Source organism: Rhineura floridana, chromosome 4, assembly GCF_030035675.1.
Source record: "Rhineura floridana isolate rRhiFlo1 chromosome 4, rRhiFlo1.hap2, whole genome shotgun sequence".
Lineage (NCBI taxonomy): Eukaryota > Metazoa > Chordata > Lepidosauria > Squamata > Rhineuridae > Rhineura > Rhineura floridana.
This window is the reverse complement of record NC_084483.1, coordinates 111,213,610-111,233,518: the sequence shown is the minus strand read 5'-3', so window position 1 is coordinate 111,233,518 and position 19,909 is coordinate 111,213,610. Positions and strand designations below refer to the sequence as shown.

General features: G+C 42.8%; 1 protein-coding gene across 3 annotated transcripts in view; it reads right to left on the bottom strand.

Annotated features, from left to right (window-relative positions):
* The window catches only part of UTRN (utrophin), a 521,915-nt gene extending 508,477 nt beyond the window's left edge, over positions 1-13,438 (bottom strand). The window contains exons 1-2 of one of the 3 annotated variants that reach the window (XM_061624044.1): positions 12,699-13,438; positions 8,465-8,641 (exon numbers count right to left, since the gene is read on the bottom strand). In XM_061624044.1, coding sequence (XP_061480028.1) covers positions 8,465-8,543 — 79 coding nt within the window. In that variant the 5' untranslated portion in view covers positions 8,544-8,641; positions 12,699-13,438. Of the gene's footprint in view, positions 1-8,464; positions 8,642-11,850; positions 11,873-12,698 lie in introns of those variants that run through there. The other 2 variants (XM_061624041.1, XM_061624043.1) reach the window with 2 other exon arrangements.
* Positions 13,439-19,909: the final 6,471 nt, after the last annotated feature.

Below are 19,909 nucleotides of genomic sequence, written 5' to 3'. Positions count from 1 at the left end.
GAATTTGCAGGCATTTTGCTCCTCCCTGGTCTTTTTACTCCTACGCTGTGTTGCATTAAGCCAAGGTTTGGCTTGCCATGTCATTTTAACCCAGGCTCATGCTTTAGCTTTCTCCTTACTAACCACAAGTTACTGACAAAGAACAAATCCTCCAGAGGAGCCAGTACATTTGCATCATGCCATAATCATAGTCTAAACAAGATGTTACAAGAGCATGGATAACTTTACCTGGACAGAGACAGGTTAGCTAAAGTCGCAGTTGGGTATCAGCCAAAACTAACAAAAGGCACTTTGAGCCACAGTGTCCACTTGAATCTCTAATGACAATGCTGGATTAATAAGCACCACCAGACTGCAAACTTGATCCATAGGGCAGGGGGGTGCAAACCCACTGAGAACAAACTGAACACCATCATCTGGGTGGGAGAATCACCCACCAATAGCATCACCATCTTGTCAGGATCAATTCTCAAGTGTATTAATTCTCATCCAGTCCATTACAGTGACCAATTCAAGACATCTATAGCCTTACCTGCATCTGACAAAAAACAGAAATAAAGCTGAGTGTCATTCAGATTCTATGACACCTCAGACCGAATCTCTTCATGATCCTCCGTGGAGTTTCATATAGATGTTATACAACATGGAGGAATATAGATATTATACAGCATGGAGGAATAGATGTTATACAGCATGGAGGAGCAAGGTATTTCAGAAGAAAATCACCCTGTGCTTTATAGATTACAGCAAAGCCTTTGACTGTGTAGATAATGAAAAATAACAGAATGCATTAAAAGAAATGGGGGTGCCACAGCATCTGATTGTCCTGATGCACAGCCTATACTCTGCACAAGAGGCTACTTTAAGAACAGGATATGGAGAAACCGATTGGTTCCCCATCGGAAAGGGTGTGAGATGGGGTGCATTTTATCACCCTACTTGTTTAATCTATACGCAGAGCATATCATACGGAAAGCGGGATTGGGCCAAGATGAAGGAGGTGTGAAAATTGGAGGGAGAAATATCAGTAATTTAAGATACGCAGACGATACCATTCTACTAGCAGAAACCAGCAATGATTTGAAATGAATGCTGATGAAAGTTAAAGAGGAAAGCACAAAAGCAGGACTACAGCTGAATGTCAAGAAGACTAAAGTAATGACAACAGAAGATTTATGTAACTTTAAAGTTGACAATGAGGACACTGAACTTGTCAAAGATTATCAATACCTCAGCACAATCTTTAACCAAAATGGAGACACTAGTCAAGAAATCAGAAGGCAGCTAGGATTGGGGAGGGAAGCTATGAGAAAACTAGAAAAAGTCCTCAAATGCAAAGATGTATCACTGAATACTAAAGTCAGGATCATTCAGACAATGATATTCCCGATCTCTATGTATGGATGTGAAAGTTGGACAGTGAAAAAATCAACTCATTTGAAATGTGGTGTTGGAGGAGCACTTTGCTCATACCATGGACTATGAAAAAGACAAATAATTGGGTATTAGAACAAATTAAACCAGAACTATCACTAGAGGCTAAAATGATGAAACTGAGGTTATCATACTTTGGACACATAATCAGAAGGCATGATTCACCAGAAAAGACAATCATGTTGGGAAAAACAGAAGGAAGTAGAAAAAGAGGAAGGCCAAACGAGAGATGGATTGATTCCATAAAAGAAGCCACAGACCTGAACTTACAAGATCTGAACAGGGTGGTTCATGAAAGATGCTCTTGGAGGTCACTGATTCATAGGGTCGCCATAAGTCATAATCGACTTGAAGGCACATAACAACAACAAACAGCATACAGCATGGAGAACGCAATAGAATCCCAAAGCAAAACCTTCAAGTTGGCTGGTGAATGGTCTCATAGCATCACCTTTTGGAAGTAGACGTCCAAGCAGAAGCAGAACCATAGCCAATCTGTGCCTCCTACTTTCTTCTTGAACTCAAGAGGAAGGACCATAGCTCAATGGAACAGCAGATGTTTTGCATGTAGAAGGCCCCTACTTCAATCTCCAGTCACGGGGAAGATCTCTGCCCAAGACCCTAAAGAACCATTGCCTATAAGAGTAGACACTACTGGGAAAGATAGTCTGACCTGGTATATGGCAGCTTTCTTTGTTTCTAAACAGCCTGAAACAATTCAAGTTACACATATATGAATATCCAGCTGTGTTCTGAAGGTCACTGCTACCTTAATAACACATTTTGTAAAAGTTGATTATCAAAGTTAGCAGATACATTTACACTGCAGTCCTCAACCCAAATCCACTAGCCTATACAAGTGCCACTCAAGCAAATGTACTATTATTGTCTGCAAGAAAAAAAGTGCAGATGTCAGTATGAAAGGAGCATATGGCATTTGATCACAGTCAAATGAAATCACACAGATAAAACCTACAGCTGTTCCAGATAATGGGGGAAAATATGCTCAGAAAAATACAGATGTGCCAAAAGCTTTCCTCCAACAGAATTTGCATAAGAGCATATCCTTAAGACGCATCCTCCTCTCTAGCAAATTTAGTTACAACTACTAATGCAAGCAACTGTACACAAGAATTTAAGACACAGAAAGGGAAAAGAGCACCATCTTATATCACATGTCAAATATCAACCAAGTGACAGCAATAAGATGAGTACCATGTAAATGGAGGCTCCTTTCATTCATATGTTCTTCAATGTCTGCTGTTTTAAGCCTCAAACCAGTCCACAGTCACAGACTACAGGCACATAAAACCACAGTTAAAATAAACTATGGTTTTATGTAAACACACAATGTACTGGTGCATGCTGCTGAAATTGCAGGCAATACACTCCTCTCCTACTCCAGAGAAACAATCTGTGATCTGGCTTATCGTTATGCCTGAACCCAGGTGTTATTTCTCTCCAACCAAACCACAAGCAGCAACAAAGAACTTGTTTTTAGCTTACCACTCATGGTTTGTTTGGAGGGAAACAAACCACAAATCCAGGTTTGGACACAAAACTAAGCCAGATCATGACTGTTTTCCAACAGTGCAGCTGCAGTAACAGTGGGTGAAGAGCAAAGCACCAGTATGCTGTGTGTTCACATTAATCCATACTTTAATTAATGTGACGTGAATTATGCCAGCTGTGGACACTGAAATGACACGGTTTAAGCATGCCTAATTCAGTCACAAATTGTGTCCTTATAGTCTTAAGGAAAGTTCCCTGATATTTTGCAAAGTTACTCAGATGTGGAGACTTTAAATAAATGAATGCAGACATCCACAGCTCAAAAGTTTTTACTAGTATAGGTAATAGGCCTTTGTTGCAGTTTCTCCAATAATTTAAGACCAGATTACTGCATCCAGTTCTGGTCTCCGCACTTCAAGAAGGATGCAGACAAACTAGAACAGGTTCAGAGAAGGCCAACAAGGATGATCAGGGAACTAGAAACCAAGCCCTATGAAGAGAGACTGAAAGAAGTGGACATGTTTAGCCTGGAGAAGAGAAGACTGAGCGGAGATACGATAGCACTCTTCAAGTACTCTTCAAGAGGAGGGCCAGGATCTCTTCTCAATCATCCCAGAGTGCAGGACACGGAATAATAGGCTCAAGTTGCAGGAAGCCAGATTTTTACTGGACATCAGGAAAAACTTCCTAACTGTTAGAGCCATACAACAATGGAACCAATTACCTAGGGAGGTAGTGGGCTCTCCAACACTGGAGGCATTCAAGAGGCAGCTGGACAGCCACTGTCGGGTATGCTTTAATTTGGATCCCTGCATTGAGCAGGGGGTTGGACTTGATGGCCTTATAGGCCCCTTCCAACTCTACTATTCTATGATTATATGATGATATCTTCCCTTAGAAGACTACTGAAGTAGATTCCATTCCTACAAAACTCCGCAAACTAATTGTGTTTCAAGTGTATCAAGATAAAATAAGGCACGTAACCAGTATTCTTGTACACAGATCCAGGTGTTTTTCCGAGTGTTTAATAGTATGGTGAGACACTTTTAAAAAATCCTTTGAGAAAAGCCACGTGTAATAAAATAATTCTGCCAGATCATTTTGTTTTTAGTACTTACTGAGTACTTATAAAGTGCCTAAAAATCTGCTAGGCAGTAAACAAAAATGTCAGTCTTCCAATCAATAGTTTAAGACTCTTGTTTATTAAAAAAACATGAGCTATAAAACTATATTTATTGTACATAAAGAAGTGTGACATGGCTAAGGAAACGTTACATAGCAAGAAATGAAAAGGAAAAGGTATGGAGAGATAGGGGAAATAAGTTAGTTGCACATAACTCTCAACCATGTCATAACATGATTAGAGATAACTTTTTCTCCTTCTTTAGTAATACTAGAACTTGGGGTCATCCAATAATATTGACTAACAATAGATCCAGAACACACAAAATTAAGTACTTTTCCACACGATGCAAAACTTATGGAATTCACTGCTGCAAGATATAGTGATGACTGCTAGCCTACATGTCTCCTTCACTGCAACCCATTTATTTTGCCCAAAGTAAGATAGTGCCCCCCAGTCAGTAACTTCTGTAGAAGAAACAATAGACTATGGGTGGGAATGTTACAAATTCAAGGCCAAACAAGACTCCTCCAATGATACTGGGATTCCAAACACTAGCATTAGTTCAAGTAACTTAAGTACTTTGATTTCAATGTGTCTACACCAAGTATGATTTAGTTGGATATCACCCAAATGAATTGAAGATTATTCTGAAAATACAAATGATGGTATGATTATACTTTTTAGTCAGCATTATCCATTATAGAACATATCCATTTCACTTTAGCAGCATTCCATTTAGGAACTAAGAGTATTCATTCCCTTTAGCACTTCTTCCCTTTGCGGAGCAACTAGGATGGAAAGTACAACCTTGACAGAGTTATTGAGACTGAACTTCTGGCTGTATAGTATCTTTGGGGTGGGGCAGAGAAAGACTGTAAAAAGCGATGGTGGTAATGGATCATTGTAAGCCGCCATGAGTGTCCTATTGTAGAGTAGAAGGGCGGGATAGAAATGTTTTAAATAAATAAATAAATACAGATGTCAGTCCAGACAACAAGTCTTTAATTTGTTGCCTGGAGTGCTTTGAAGCACTGCACCCTTTTCATTGGGAAATCCCCCTCCCAGATTTTGCTCATGTCTCAGGTATGCAGAGTAATAAATAACTAAGATTCAGGACAATACACAAAAGGCAGACACAAGCCTAAATCCTGAGATTTCTGTAGCTGCCTTTCTGTTTAGATTAGCGCAACAGTGCAATGCAATCCTATGCATGTCTACTCAGAAGTAATTCCTCCTGCATTCAATGGGACTTACTGCCTATATAGCAGGGATGAGGGACCTCTGGCCTTCCAGATGCTATTGGGACTCCCAACTCCCATCAGCTCAGGCAACATGGCCAAGGATGATGGAAGTTGGAGTCTAGCAGCCACTAGAGGGCCACACACTCCCCATCCTTGATGTAAACAATTGTAGCCTAATTGGATTAACATCACAAAGGTCCAATAGTTAAAGCTTGCATTTTTAATTGAGGAATTACAAGAAAATGAAGTATGCTTTTAAATGTTTAAATAGCCACATAAAACATATGTCCAAATAAAATTACTCTCACAAATTAAAGACCTAACAGATACCTGCCAATCTCACACTCTCTCAGATCACAGTTAACCATACCATGAATGCATCTAAGAGGGCTCTTTTATTCTGTGCATAAACAAGCCATGATCCCTAGCTTCACTTCATATCCAAACCTGTAAATGTAGTTTGGCTCATGCCCAGCATACCAAGATCTAGAGCCAGGATTTGTCCTTGAGTTACTGGTCATGGTTTGGGGGGGGGAAGGGTGATAACAACCCACAAGCCCTGGTAACCCAGAGCCACAAAACATGGTTTGCTCCTTCGAACACAAGTGGGGAGAACCTGAAATGCCCTGTTAGGTGCAATCCTGGTAAAACTATTGACTAGAGTTTACCCTGTTGTGCAAATTGACCCCTTTCTAAAGTTTCAGTTAAAGGCTTTAGCAAAGGTTTCAGTTGACAACAATTTTTTTTTAAATTACAAGCTTCTTTTCCAGAAGGTAAGGGACAAGTTGTCCAATAGCATTAGTAAGAAAAAGGATGAACTAATTTATTTAAAACCTTTATATATTGCTTTTAAACAAACTTTTCAAGTGGCTTATAATAATCAAGTCATAAAAACAGCAATACAAACAAAGCAAGCAAGCGATAAAAACACAATTTGTAGACAGAGGTTACAATATTTAAGGTATTAAAAATGTTTTCAAAATGCCTGGGTGAATAAATTTTGCCTAAAAGACAGCAAAGCTTATACCAAGCAAACTTCCCTGGGGAGAGAATTCCCGAACTGGGGCACCATTACAGAAAAAGCCCTGCCTCACCTCTGAGGAAGGTGGCATTTGGAGAACAGCAATAATAACAATAATGTTAAGTGATGCATGATATGGGAGATACAGTGAATCCAGGAAACTTATTTATTATTTATTTATTTAAGATATTTATACCCCGCCCTATCTCCAAAGACTCAGGGTGGCTTACAATTAAAACATAGTTAAGCTAAAAACCAAAACAATTAAAATCAAACAAGAATACAATTAAACAGTTAAAAGTACATTAAATCCAAAATAGATTAAAAAACAGATAAACGTTAATAATTAAAAGCCCGTCTAAATAAAACAGTCTTCAACTGGGTACGAAAAGACGATAACGAGGGAGCCATACGAACCTCATTGGGGAGAGAGTTCCATAATCTAGGGGCAGCCACTGAGAAGGCCCTATGCTGTGTCTGCGCAAGAAAAACTTGTGAAGAAGATGGGATAGAGAGAAGAGTCTCACCAGATGATCTCAAAGGTCGAGCAGGTTCATAAGGGGAGATACGATCTAACAGATAGCCTGGACCTAGGCTGTATAGGGCTTTATAGGTCAAAACCAGCACTTTGAATTGTGCCCGGAAACAAATTGGCAGCCAGTGGAGCTGGTACAATAGAGGAGTTGTACGTTCTCTAAGTCCAGCACCAGTTAACATTCTGGCTGCAGCTCTTTGTACCAATTTAAGTTTCCGAGCAGTCTTCAAGGGCAGCCCCATGTAGAGCGTGTTACAGTAGTCTAATCGGGATGTAACTAGTGCATGTGTCACCATAGTCAAGTCTGACAAATCAAGGAATGGGCGCAGCTGGCGTATCAGTCTTAATTGAGCAAAAGCACTCCCTGCTACAGCCAAGGCCTGTGCCTCCAGGCTCAAAGCCGAGTCCAGGAGTACTCCCAAGCTGCGGACCTGTGATTTCAGGGGGAGTGTAACTTCCCTATTTACATGTCCTACACGCAACTTCATGGGTATCTTTAATTTTCCAAGCCCCAAACAAGCTGCCAAAACAAAGCTGTATACAGTAGGGCCCCGCTCATACAGCGGGTTATGTTCCAGACCCCCGCTGTAAAGCAAAAACCGCTGTAAAGCAGATCCAATTGACTTACATTGACCAAAATGGCGCCCGGCGGCAAAAAAACGCAGTAAAAGCAGAACAAGCGCTGTAATGCAGGGCCTTTCTACAATTCACAACCGCTGTATTAGTGGAATGCTGTAAAGCCTACTGTACAGGCACACTATTTGTTTATTTATTACATTTATACCCCGTCTTTCTTTTCATGATAGAAACCCAAGGCGGCTTACATATGGTTCCCAGGCAGTCTCCCATCCAGGCACTGACCAGACCGCTGGCTTCATGTGCCTTCAGACCATAGCCTAATTGTACAGCACTTAATAAAACCTTATGTAATTATAATACAGGGAGCGCGTCCTAAATAAATAGACCTGATTAGCACTGCACAAAAGCAGAATCCTATAATTATTATTTCATTATGACTGCTACAAGAGTCTTTTCAAGTAGAACCTGGGATCCAACACACAGAATAATGCTTTGACAGACAGATGCAGCAGGACTCCAATTGAAGGAACCAAACTTCATGTTGCACACAAGTGGCATAATTGTAGCCTGAAAATACTTTAACTGAAGTGGCAGTTTGTGTAGGTAGGTGGGTGTATCGGGGTTATGCACTTCAGCAGCAAAGCCACACTGCACCACATACTAATCTTATTGCAAATGCAGGAGTCAGTGCAGAAGGAGGTGACAGGAAATAAGATGAACTGTACATCTGAATTTCCATGGGTGACGGGGAGATGCTGGGGCAATTCAGAGCAGAGAAATAACAAGTGGGGAAAGATTTCAGCACCTCTTACCTGCAGTGCTGCTTTTCCAGCACTTCCAATTGCAGGCTTCTTGAACAGGTATTTCCTGTTTAAAAGGGCCATCAAGCTACCATTACATATATTTGTATGTAACAAGTTTTGCTCTTCAGTTCATGACAAGTAAACAGCACTTGTTTGTTTTTACAATGAGACATTCACAAGAAAAAGAGGACTGGAAATTTACATGCAACTTACCAGATCGGGATTTAATGATGTTGCTAAACTCATTGCACCCTCCATCTAGTCCTTCATCTACATCCAAAACCTTGGCCATCCTTTTTTTAAAAAATCTCAGGTTCAGAATTCCTGAATAGACTTATGTAAAATCTTTGTCCACAGTGCTCACACCCCAGCCTGCTTTCAAAGCAATGCCTGAAACATAAACACACCATAATAAATAAATGTAAATAGTTCGCTTCAAGTCAGACTGTGCACGTATCACAACAGTAACTACTTCTATACTTTAACCCATGCATCCTCATTTTTAAAACTGTTTAATTTAAATTCTTTTTTTCCTGAATTGCACTGCACTAGTTCCTTATCTTACAAATGCCCCAAGGTCAGTTTGCTTTGTAATCTGAGCCTATGACAGGATAGACTGCAGAAGTGTGGGGAGAAGGGAGGGAAGACCTAAGGAAATTGCTCAGTGACAGATTCCAGAGCTGAAGCTTTTCAGTTCTACCCACTTAATTACATGGTAGCATTCTGTGCATTCAGTATGCTTTTTTAACTTTAGTATCCATGACAGTTAAAAAAATCTGGGCGAAGTTCAAGAAAGTCTAATAAATCACAATTGGAATCTAAATAACCTGTGTGATAAGGTTATTTACAGATTTATTCCATACACAATCTAAATGCAATGCCACACCCTATGCTTGTTTACTCAGAAGTCCTACTGAGTTTAGTGGGGCTTAGTGGCAAGTAAACACATACAGCACTGCAGCCTTACACTTTATAACACCACTATTCTCATCACCTGCACTTTAAAGAAATCCTGGCCCACAGACTAGAACATAGCCTGGGAGTGACTGGATTGACTTCCTTATTTATGTGCAAGTTACAAAGGAAGCAGTTTTCCAACTGTTCCAAAGCCTGCTTGGAGGAGATTGGCGCTATTGGATGAAACCGATTATCTAGATCCATTTCAATCGGGGTTCAGGCCTGGTTTTGGCACTGTGACTGCCTTGGTCGCCCTGTTTGATGACCTATGTCGGGAGAGAGACAGAGGGAGTGTAACTCTGTTGATTCTCCTCGATCTCTCAGCGGCTTTTGATACCATCGACCATGGTATCCTTCTGGAGAGGCTTGCGGAATTGGGAGTTGGAGGCACTGCTTGGCAGTGGTTCCGCTCCTACTTAGCGGGTCGTCTCCAGAAGATAGTGCTTGGGGAACACTGCTCGACACCGTGGGTTCTCCAATGTGGGGTCCCGCAGGGTTCGGTTCTGTCTCCCATGCTTTTTAACATTTATATGAAGCCGCTGGGGGCGGTCATCAGGAGTTTTGGAGTGCGTTGTCATCAGTATGCTGATGACACGCAGCTCTACTTCTCCTTTACATCTTCTTCAGGTGAGGCAGTCGACGTGCTGAACCGTTGCCTGGCTGCGACAATGGACTGGATGAGAACTAACAAACTGAGACTCAATCCTGACAAGACTGAGATGCTGTTGGTGGATGGTTTCTCTGATCGGATGGTGGATACATACCCTGTCCTGGATGGGGTTACACTCCCCCTAAAGGAACAGGTGCGTAGTCTGGGAGTCATCTTAGACTCTTCCCTCACACTTGAGGCTCATGTAGCCTCGGTGGCCCGGAATGCATTCTACCAACTTTGGTTGGTAGCCCAGCTACGTCCCTATCTGAGTAAGGAGGACCTCTCATCAGTGGTACATGCTATGGTAACCTCGCGTCTGGACTACTGCAATGCGCTTTACGTAGGGCTACCTTTGAAGACGATTCGGAAGCTACAGCTAGTGCAAAATGCGGCGGCCAGACTGCTAACAAGAACTAAGCGGTCTGAGCATATAACACCTGTGCTAGCCCGTTTGCACTGGCTTCCAATATGCTTCCGGGCCAGATTCAAAGTGTTGGTACTTACCTATAAAGCCTTATACGGCGCGGGACCACGATATCTGTCGGAATGCCTCTCCCGATATGAACCGGCCCGTACACTACGGTCTACTACGAAGGCCCTCCTCCGGGTTCCGACTCATAGGGAAGCCCGGAGAGTGGTGACAAGATCTAGGGCCTTCTCAGTGGTGGCCCCCAAACTATGGAATGGTCTTCTCGAGGAGGTGCGCCTGGCGCCGACACTATCATCTTTTCGGCACCAGGTTAAAACCTTTCTCTTCTCTGAGGCATTGTAATTCCTGTTAATTCTAAATTATTATATTTTGATTTTAGACTGTACAGTTTTGTGTACAGTTTTGTGTTATTTTTATTGTATTTTTAATGTTCACCGCCCAGAGAGCTGTTGCTAGTCGGGCGGTATATAAGCTTAATTAAAAAAATAATAAAATAAAATAATAACCCTCCTAAAGCTACAGGGAAGGGTGGTAGTTTTTTGTCTCTTACACAGTTTAGCCATAAAGCATTTTAAGTGGAAGATAATGCAGTCTGTCAACTTGAGCCCTGTCTCTTTCCATTCTCTAACTTTAATTCCTGCAAAAGGCTTGATACATTAATACATTTTCCCACCCTTGCCCAAGGGCTCAGGATTGTTTACAGTATATCTTTTTATTTGTATTACAACCACCTTCTAAGGTTCAGCAGAGCTGAAAGAGGGAACTTGCTGAAGGCCTCCTAGCAAACATGAAAGTAAAAAGGGGATCTGAAGTTGAGCTTTCCATGTTCATTTTCACCCTTCCACAGGTCTACTGGGGGAAAAGGAAAGTGACCAGCTAATGTCATACATCAGCTTAGACTTTCACTCAACATGTGACCGCTTCAATTGCCAGGCACAACTGTCAAAATGAAGTTTCCCATGTAGAATGAGTTTGGAATCCACCCATCCCACCCCACCCCGCCTTTCACAGGCAACACACACATACTCAAGCAAGCACAGCACACATAATCTGCTCATATTCTAGTCACCTTTCAAAGGCGTTGCTACAATGACTTTTGCCCAGAAAATAATCTAGAGCCCTTCCCTCACTATCTGTTACCATGCCGGGTTCACACATCTTTCCAAATATTGCACAGGTTAATTGCAAAGAAAACAGCCGGCCAACTTCCCTCCTTTCTGTAGCATCCTATACTTGCCTGAAGTAGACCAGTTAACACCTGTTCTGATCACATTCTGCTTCCATGCAGAGCAAGCAAGGATTTTTAATTAGAAACAAGGTTTTTAAACAGAAATTAGTCACTGTTTTTCTGCCTTAAAATAACCAGTGACCATCCCACAAGTTACTACATACATATCAAGAGGGAATCAGTATAAAACAGGTTACAGTATAAATAAAGTGGCAATTACCTTCTACCTCGAACAGAAGCAACAGGTGGTTTTCCCACTCACTTTACACAATAAAGCCTGCCAGCTTGGGCACAACCAGAGGCATCAAGTCTACTAACATTTCCTCACTTACCAAAAAGACACAAGAAATAACTCCAGCCTAGCCTTCCAACAAGATGCATGCAGATTGTGATACCTGTGTGTCTGATAGGTTAATGGGAGGTTTGTTTTTTTAACAGCTTTGGTGCCTAAAGAACTCCAAAAGTGAGACAAGCAACCTGCTGCAGAGGTTTTAAACTTGTACCTCCAGGTTAATGCTCCTTAGGAAGGGGGGGGGCAAAGACTTTAAAGAGAACAGCGCACACTTTCACTGACAAAAGGTCCTGGCATTTCAAGTATCCTACCATTAACAATATAGCTAGACATTGAGACCCACAGAACTACATTACAAATCAAATGGAAGTCTTTGCTACCCAGTTCTAAAGGAGTCATCTGATGAGCTCTTATCCTCCAAAATATATGCCATAATGAATTTGTTAGACTTTTCAGGTGCTAATGTTTTTCTTAAAGAGAGAGCCCACTAGGCCCTCATGTGTCATAAGATAAACAGGAGTAGCCAAGGAATTTGGTGGCCCTATTTATTATTTTCTTTTTACGGGGCGGCAGGGTACAGTGGGTTGCTACGACCTGCGAGTCCCCACGTGGGTCGAGCTTGTTTTCAAACATGTCATTTGTTTTCCAATTTTCTCTCCTCCAGCCTCCGACATAAGCTTCCCTGTTAACTGTTCTTTTTCTCGGAGAAAAACTGTATCTCCTTACAAACCATCGGGCAAAACTCTCTCTCTCTGTATCCAATGAACCAGGCGAGCGAGAGGAGAAGAAAGAGAGCGCAATTATTATTCGGCTGCCCTTTTGTCCTCTCCGCGTCCCAGGCTATGGAATCGCTTTACTCTCTTCCCCATCAATTATTCACCAGCTTACCTGCTGGAAAGAAAAAGGGAGGTGACCCCCTCCACACCAGATGCAGTGCTCCGGGCAGTCAAACCACAGGGTCCATTTCGCGCAGAGTTTCAGCCTCTGCTGTTTCTTTCCTTCTCTTTCAAACAAAATCCAGCGCCAAAGCCCTGAGAGCCTGTCTCCCAAGCAGCCCGAGCAAGCGACTAAAAATGAAAAAAAGCTCTCCCACCGAAACAAAGTTTTACACGGATCTGTTTTGTTAACAGTCCTCGACCTGCATCGGCTGCTTCTAGCCGCCCGAGCTCCACCCCGATAGGCTGCCTCTTCCTTCCCTCACTTCCCTCGCTCCCCTCGCCTGCTGTGGGAGGAGCAACAGCCTCGCCCACCACCCCCTTTTGCGGACAGGCGGGCCTCGCTTTGGAGTGGCGAGGGGCTGGTTTTGCTGCTGCGACGGTCCCTCCCACAGCTCTTCCTAGGTCCCGCGGGATTCCTCTCTCGTTATTGGGGAGGAACAGTTCTGGAAGAGGCGGGCGATGCAGCCTGCCTGCGGCTTTGGAAAGGGTGGTCTCGCGCCCAAGCTACTTTCCAGTCGCGATCAATCTTTCTCTCACGCAAATAAAAAGTGAGGCGTTGAGGTTGACAGACGAAGGCGCCCGACAGTGCCAGATTATCCACTCCCTCAGTTAACTTTCTCCTGCGCTGGGAACTTCGTTCCCGGAACGCAAAGAGCGCGCGCGCATACAGCCAGTCACTACTAGTTGGTTCTCCCGCCCCTCTCTCGTCCCAGCTTCGTCGGAGGCAGCTACCCTCTAGCGCTGGGAACGTGGCGTGGCAGCGTCTTGCCTATCAACTCGGACCGCTTTTTCCTCGGCCTAGAGAGCCCACCCGCGCTGAGGCATGCGGTGTGTCACCCACGTCGGAGGAGGAGATGGAAAACTCCAGATTACAGAGAGGGATCCCATGCTGCCCCTCATAAAGGCCTTTATAACTTAAATCCGAATTAGTTTGCTTGGAAATATCAGTCCCACTTGATAGTGTATTTAGGATTGCGGCGTTGAACATGTACAGTGGGAGGTTGCAGTCCTGTATCCTTCATTACCCGAGAATTAAGTCCCATTGACCACAGTGGTTCGTTCGTTCTTTCAAAGAAAAATGCATAGGATAGGGACACAGTAGAAATTGACTTGGGAAACCTTTGCATGTAAAAGTACCACGAGATCTGTTTGTAAGGAAGGAAGAGGCATCCTACCGGGGTGGGGCTGGTGGTGTGTGCGTTAGTGAAAGGAGGTGCAGCTGGGACCCTGACTGAAGGCTGTGTTTTTTCCCTCCGGGTACCTCGTGCCTGAACATAAGAACATAAGAAGAGCCTGCTGGATCAGGCCAGTGGCCCATCTAGTCCAGCATCCTGTTCTCACAGTGGCCAACCAGGTGCCTGGGGGAAGCCCGCAAGCAGGACCCGAGTGCAAGAACACTCTCCCCTCCTGAGGCTTCCGGCAACTGGTTTTCAGAAGCATGCTGCCTCTGACTAGGGTGGCACAGCACAGCCATCACGGCTAGTAGCCATTGATAGCCCTGTCCTCCATGAAATTGTCTAATCTTCTTTTAAAGCCATCCAAGCTGGTGGCCATTACTGCATCTTGTGGGAGCAAATTCCATAGTTTAACTATGCGCTGAGTAAAGAAGTACTTCCTTTTGTCTGTCCTGAATCTTCCAACATTCAGCTTCTTTGAATGTCCACGAGTTCTAGTATTATGAGAGAGGGAGAAGAACTTTTCTCTATCCACTTTCTCAATGCCATGCATAATTTTATACACTTCTATCATGTCTCCTCTGACCCGCCTTTTCTCTAAACTAAAAAGCTCCAAATGCTGCAACCTTTCCTCGTAAGGGAGTCGCTCCATCCCCTTGATCATTCTGGTTGCCCTCTTCTGAACCTTTTCCAACTCTATAATATCCTTTCTGAGATGAGGCGACCAGAACTGTACACAGTATTCCAAATGCGGCCGCACCATAGATTTATACAACGGCATGATGGTATCTGCTGTTTTATTTTCAATACCTTTCCTAATTATTGCTAGCATGGAATTTGCCTTTTTCACAGCTGCCGCACACTGGGTCGACATTTTCATCGTGCTGTCCACTACAACCCCGAGGTCTCTCTCCTGGTCGGTCACCGCCAGTTCAGACCCCATGAGCGTATATGTGAAATTAAGATTTTTTGCTCCAATATGCATAATTTTACACTTGTTTATATTGAATTGCATTTGCCATTTTTCCGCCCATTCACTCAGTTTGGAGAGGTCTTTTTGGAGCTCTTCGCAATCCCTTTTTGTTTTAACAACCCTGAACAATTTAGTGTCATCAGCAAACTTGGCCACTTCACTGCTCACTCCTAATTCTAGGTCATTAATGAACAAGTTGAAAAGTACAGGTCCCAATACCGATCCTTGAGGGACTCCACTTTCTACAGCCCTCCATTGGGAGAACTGTCCGTTTATTCCTACTCTCTGCTTTCTGCTTCTTAACCAATTCCTTATCCACAAGAGGACCTCTCCTCTTATTCCATGACTGCTAAGCTTCCTCAGAAGCCTTTGGTGAGGTACCTTGTCAAACGCTTTTTGAAAGTCTAAGTACACTATGTCCACTGGATCACCTCTATCTATATGCTTGTTGACACTCTCAAAGAATTCTAATAGGTTACTGAGACAGGACTTTCCCTTGCAGAAGCCATGCTGGCTCTGCTTCAGCAAGGCTTGTTCTTCTATGTGCTTAGTTAATCTAGCTTTAATCATACTTTCTACCAGTTTTCCAGGGACAGAAGTTAAGCTAACTGGCCTGTAATTTCCGGGATCGCCTCTGGATCCCTTTTTGAAGATTGGCGTTACATTTGCCACTTTCCAGTCCTCAGGCACGGAGAAGGACCCGAGGGACAAGTTACATATTTTAGTTAGCAGATCAGCAATTTCACCTTTGAGTTCTTTGAGAACTCTCGGGTGGATGCCATCCGGGCCCGGTGATTTGTCAGTTTTTATATTGTCCATTAAGCTTAGAACTTCCTCTCTCGTTACCACTATTTGTCTTAGTTCCTCAGAATCCCTTCCTGCAAATGTTAGTTCAGGTTCAGGGATCTGCCCTATATCTTCCACTGTGAAGACAGATGCAAAGAATTCATTTAGCTTCTCTGCAATCTCCTTATCGTTCTTTAGTACACCTTTGACTCCCTTATCATCCAAGGGTCCAATCGTCTCCCTAGATGGTCTCCTGCTTTGAATGTATTTATAGAATTTTTTGTTGTTGGTTTTTATGTTCTTAGCAATGTGCTCCTCAAATTCTTTTTTAGCATCCCTTATTGTCTTCTTGCATTTCTTTTGCCAGAGTTTGTGTTCTTTTTTATTTTCTTCATTCGGACAAGACTTCCATTTTCTGAAGGAAGACTTTTTGCCTCTAAGAGCTTCCTTGACTTTGCTCGTTAACCATGCTGGCATCTTCTTGGCCCTGGCGGTACCTTTTCTGATCTGCGGTATGCACTCCAGTTGAGCTTCTAATATAGTGTTTTTAAACAACTTCCAAGCATTTTCGAGTGATGTGACCCTCTGGACTTTGTTTTTCAGCTTTCTTTTTACCAATCCCCTCATTTTTGTGAAGTTTCCTCTTTTGAAGTCAAATGTGACCGTGTTGGATTTTCTTGGCAATTGGCCAGTTACATGTATGTTTAATTTAATAGCACTGTGGTCACTGCTCCCAATCGGTTCAACAACACTTACATCTCGCACCAGGTCCCGGTCCCCACTGAGGATTAAGTCCAGGGTTGCCGTCCCTCTGGTCGGTTCCATGACCAACTGATCTAGGGAATAGTCAAGCCTGGCAAGGGTGTGAGCCCTTGGAGCAAGCTGAAGAGCAAGAGGGCTCTTGTCCTGTGGATCTCGGGGGGGGGAGCAGCCTGAGCACAAGACTCTGGCCTAGCATTGATGGAGTGTGCCAGCTGACTGGTGGGGAAGAAAAGTATAGTCCTGGGTAGTTTCAGCACAATGAATCTTCAAAGCCCCTTCCATGGATATACAATTTGTGCTACTGCAGATCACTTTGTGCATTATCCTCAGGATGACAGTGTTGCCCCTTGTTATGGGTGTTGTGTGGGGGTGGAATGATTGTGGGTGCTCCCTGGTGAGAGAAGGGAGCTCCAGGGGTGGGGAGAGTGTAGTGTTGTCCCACCTTTTGGTGAGAGTGTAAGTTGGGGTGGTAGCAGCAGAAGTGGGAGTGATTCTGCTACATAGACACGTGTGTGTTTGGTGGGTGGGGTTGTTTTGTCTTCCTGGAATATTTGTGTTTTAATCTGCTAGTGATTATGATTTATTATGTTAGTTATTTTAGGTTATATTAATGTTTAAGTCTTTTTAAAAATGTGTATTGTCTTAAATATGTAATTTGCTTCTTATGATGTTTGTTGTTAATGTTAAGATGTTAATGTTTAAGATGATTTCTTTTAAACATTTTGTATTGTTTTAAATGCGTAATTTGGTTTGATTATTTTCAACACTGTAAACTGCTTAAAGGCTTCTTTTCAAGTATGAAGCAGTATACAAATCAAATAAATGAATAAATAAATACTTAAATCAGTGGTCTGCATATAATACCACTTTAAAAGCTCCATCCAGTAGAATATACATTCTTTCCCACATTTCTGGCTCTCATTTTCGTACAGCATGAATGGTTCCCTCCACTCACATTTTATTCTCAGGACAATCCTGTGGGGTATGTTCGCCTGACAAATAGTAACTGGTCACCCAGGGAACTTAGTGAGTTTCTCCAGACCTAGACCAGCATTCTACCTACAACTCTTCTACATGAAGTTTCCTCGAGTGATTTAGCACCAGAGAAAGGGTACCAGCTTGGTAAAAAGAAAAAAGCCAGCCTTCTGCCATGCTTATATCTGCCACTTTCTTTCCTCTCATCCTTTCTCATTCATGTCCACTTCTCCAGTCCCACCCACCCACCCACCCCCACACACACACAGAGGTACCACCTCCAAAACCCACTGCCAGCAACCATTAGGGGCTATGGCTTTTCCATATCCCTCTTCTCCGTAACCCTTGTCCCTGCCCTCCTCACCAGAAGCACTTAGAATGTAGCTTAATTTACACATGAATGTTGATGTATCTGCCTGGTTAGGATTGCTTTATCCAATTTTTAGGGTTGCATTATGGGTGAAATTTTCATTATTCAGCAGTAGAAGAGAAATAGCCATATTTACAGCAATGCAATCAGTCCTCAGTCTGGATTCCACAAATGTACTCACAAAAACACACACACAAATCACAAACTTTTGTATAGCACAGGTGTAGATTTAAGTGCAAATAAGTAACTGCATATGCAAATAACTGTGTTAGTAAATGCAAATACAAGGTTCTCTGGAAGGTAGTTTGTGCAGTACATCACACTTCACTATTGACATTCACACTTTAAATGTTAGGTTTACGTTTACTCTTCAGATGGCCACTTGTCCACTGCATGAACAGAACAAAACCACCAGCTGATTCTCTCCATTTATTTTTTAAAAATGGCATTTTTAAGTGCATATTTGCTATGGTCTGTGGACTTAATAAACATACTCTATTCCAAAGGTATACGTTTGAGGGAATTTTGGAAAAGTTACTTAAAACTTATTTTTGTTCAAATTTCAGATTGATTATAATATTAATATCCTAAAACCAAAATACATAAAATAATTCAAGTTGGTTGTGACGCCCTTCCCTGGCTCTCCCTGTCAGGTTCCTACCTGCGCGTGGCTACTGCCTGTCACTAGGCACCAACAGGGACTCCACCAGTCCGGACTGTCCTTTTTTATGGTTTCCCTCTCCGCTCTAGCATAGATCTCAACAGATCCCCCTGCTAGGCAGCACCACCAGTCACATCCTATAACCAGTATTCCTAGAGACTCGGCCTGAGTCTCCCTCAATTAGGTTACCTCTGTGACTGTGTGCTTAAGCTGTCCCAATCCCTTTGATTTACTCAGACTGCTTATAATTCTGGTTTGCTCTGAATACTTGTGGTGTTATATTCTTCCCTTCACCCGCTGCCACCATTTGTCACTCTTCAGCCTTGGTTATTTACCTCACCCTCCCTTCTGGTCTGTGAAACCCCAGCCAAGGATCAGGCCTCTGGTAAACCAAATTAAGTATTTATTAAATAACACAGATAACAAGATTAACAAGATTTCTTCATAAGGCACATAAGCATATGGTTTTATCTAATACTAATCCGAACTCCACCCCCCTCCTTCTCCACGCTCTCCTGACAAAACAACTCTCAAAACCCACCAACGTCCACCTCACATCCACACCACATCCACCCAGATTTACCTGACATTCTTCCTTTTATACTGTCAGCCATTTTAAACATTCAGCCAATCATCCAGCATTCTACTGCCCATTCACTCCCCCTCCTCTTTCACTCCACTTACCATGTATCTTCTAAACAACCAACACTTACCCTATTTACACTAATACAGGATCATCACATTGGTCCTTCAGAGTTATGGGTGGCCTAGCCTCCATTGGCTTTTAGGATGGTAATCTCATAAAATTTTCTATCCTTGAGTTTCCCACAGAAGCATAATTTGGCCTGCTATTCCCACTGCCTTGGTAATGGTTTTTGGATGGTGCTTGGCTACTTCTTCATATAGATGTGGAAGACTGGATAAAAGAAACTCTTCTACCCCTATAAGCTGATAACGTCTTTAGCCCTCAGCACTGGAGAAGGAAGTCTCTTCACCTTCCCTCCAGTAGATGCAAAGCTGTTCTAAATTATTCCTTCCCCCTCCAAAAAAAAAGTCTCAGAGGAACATTTCCCCCCGTCTCTGAAGGTTCTTCTGCTGAAATTATCCAAAGTGTGTTCTAATCTTTTTAAAGAATCATAGCCTCAGAGTCTGCCATGTCTCTGTAAGCTTCTTCCTGTCTCCTAAAATTTCTTCCCTGAGAAGGAAACATCTGGAAAAGCGGGCACATCTCCAATAATACCCAGTTTGCTTGGATTTACCATATGTGTGTAAGAATGTAGAAAATTTCCATTATATCTGCAGCCTTTACACCTTGGATCATGCTCTTCCATGCTTCCGGTCTGCCTCTGGTAAAATGGGTAAATGTAAAATGAGTGACAGCAAGCAGGATTCATGTTGTTAAGGCTGCAATCCAGTCTATGGCAGGGATAGCCAACATGGTGCCCTCCAGATGTTGGAC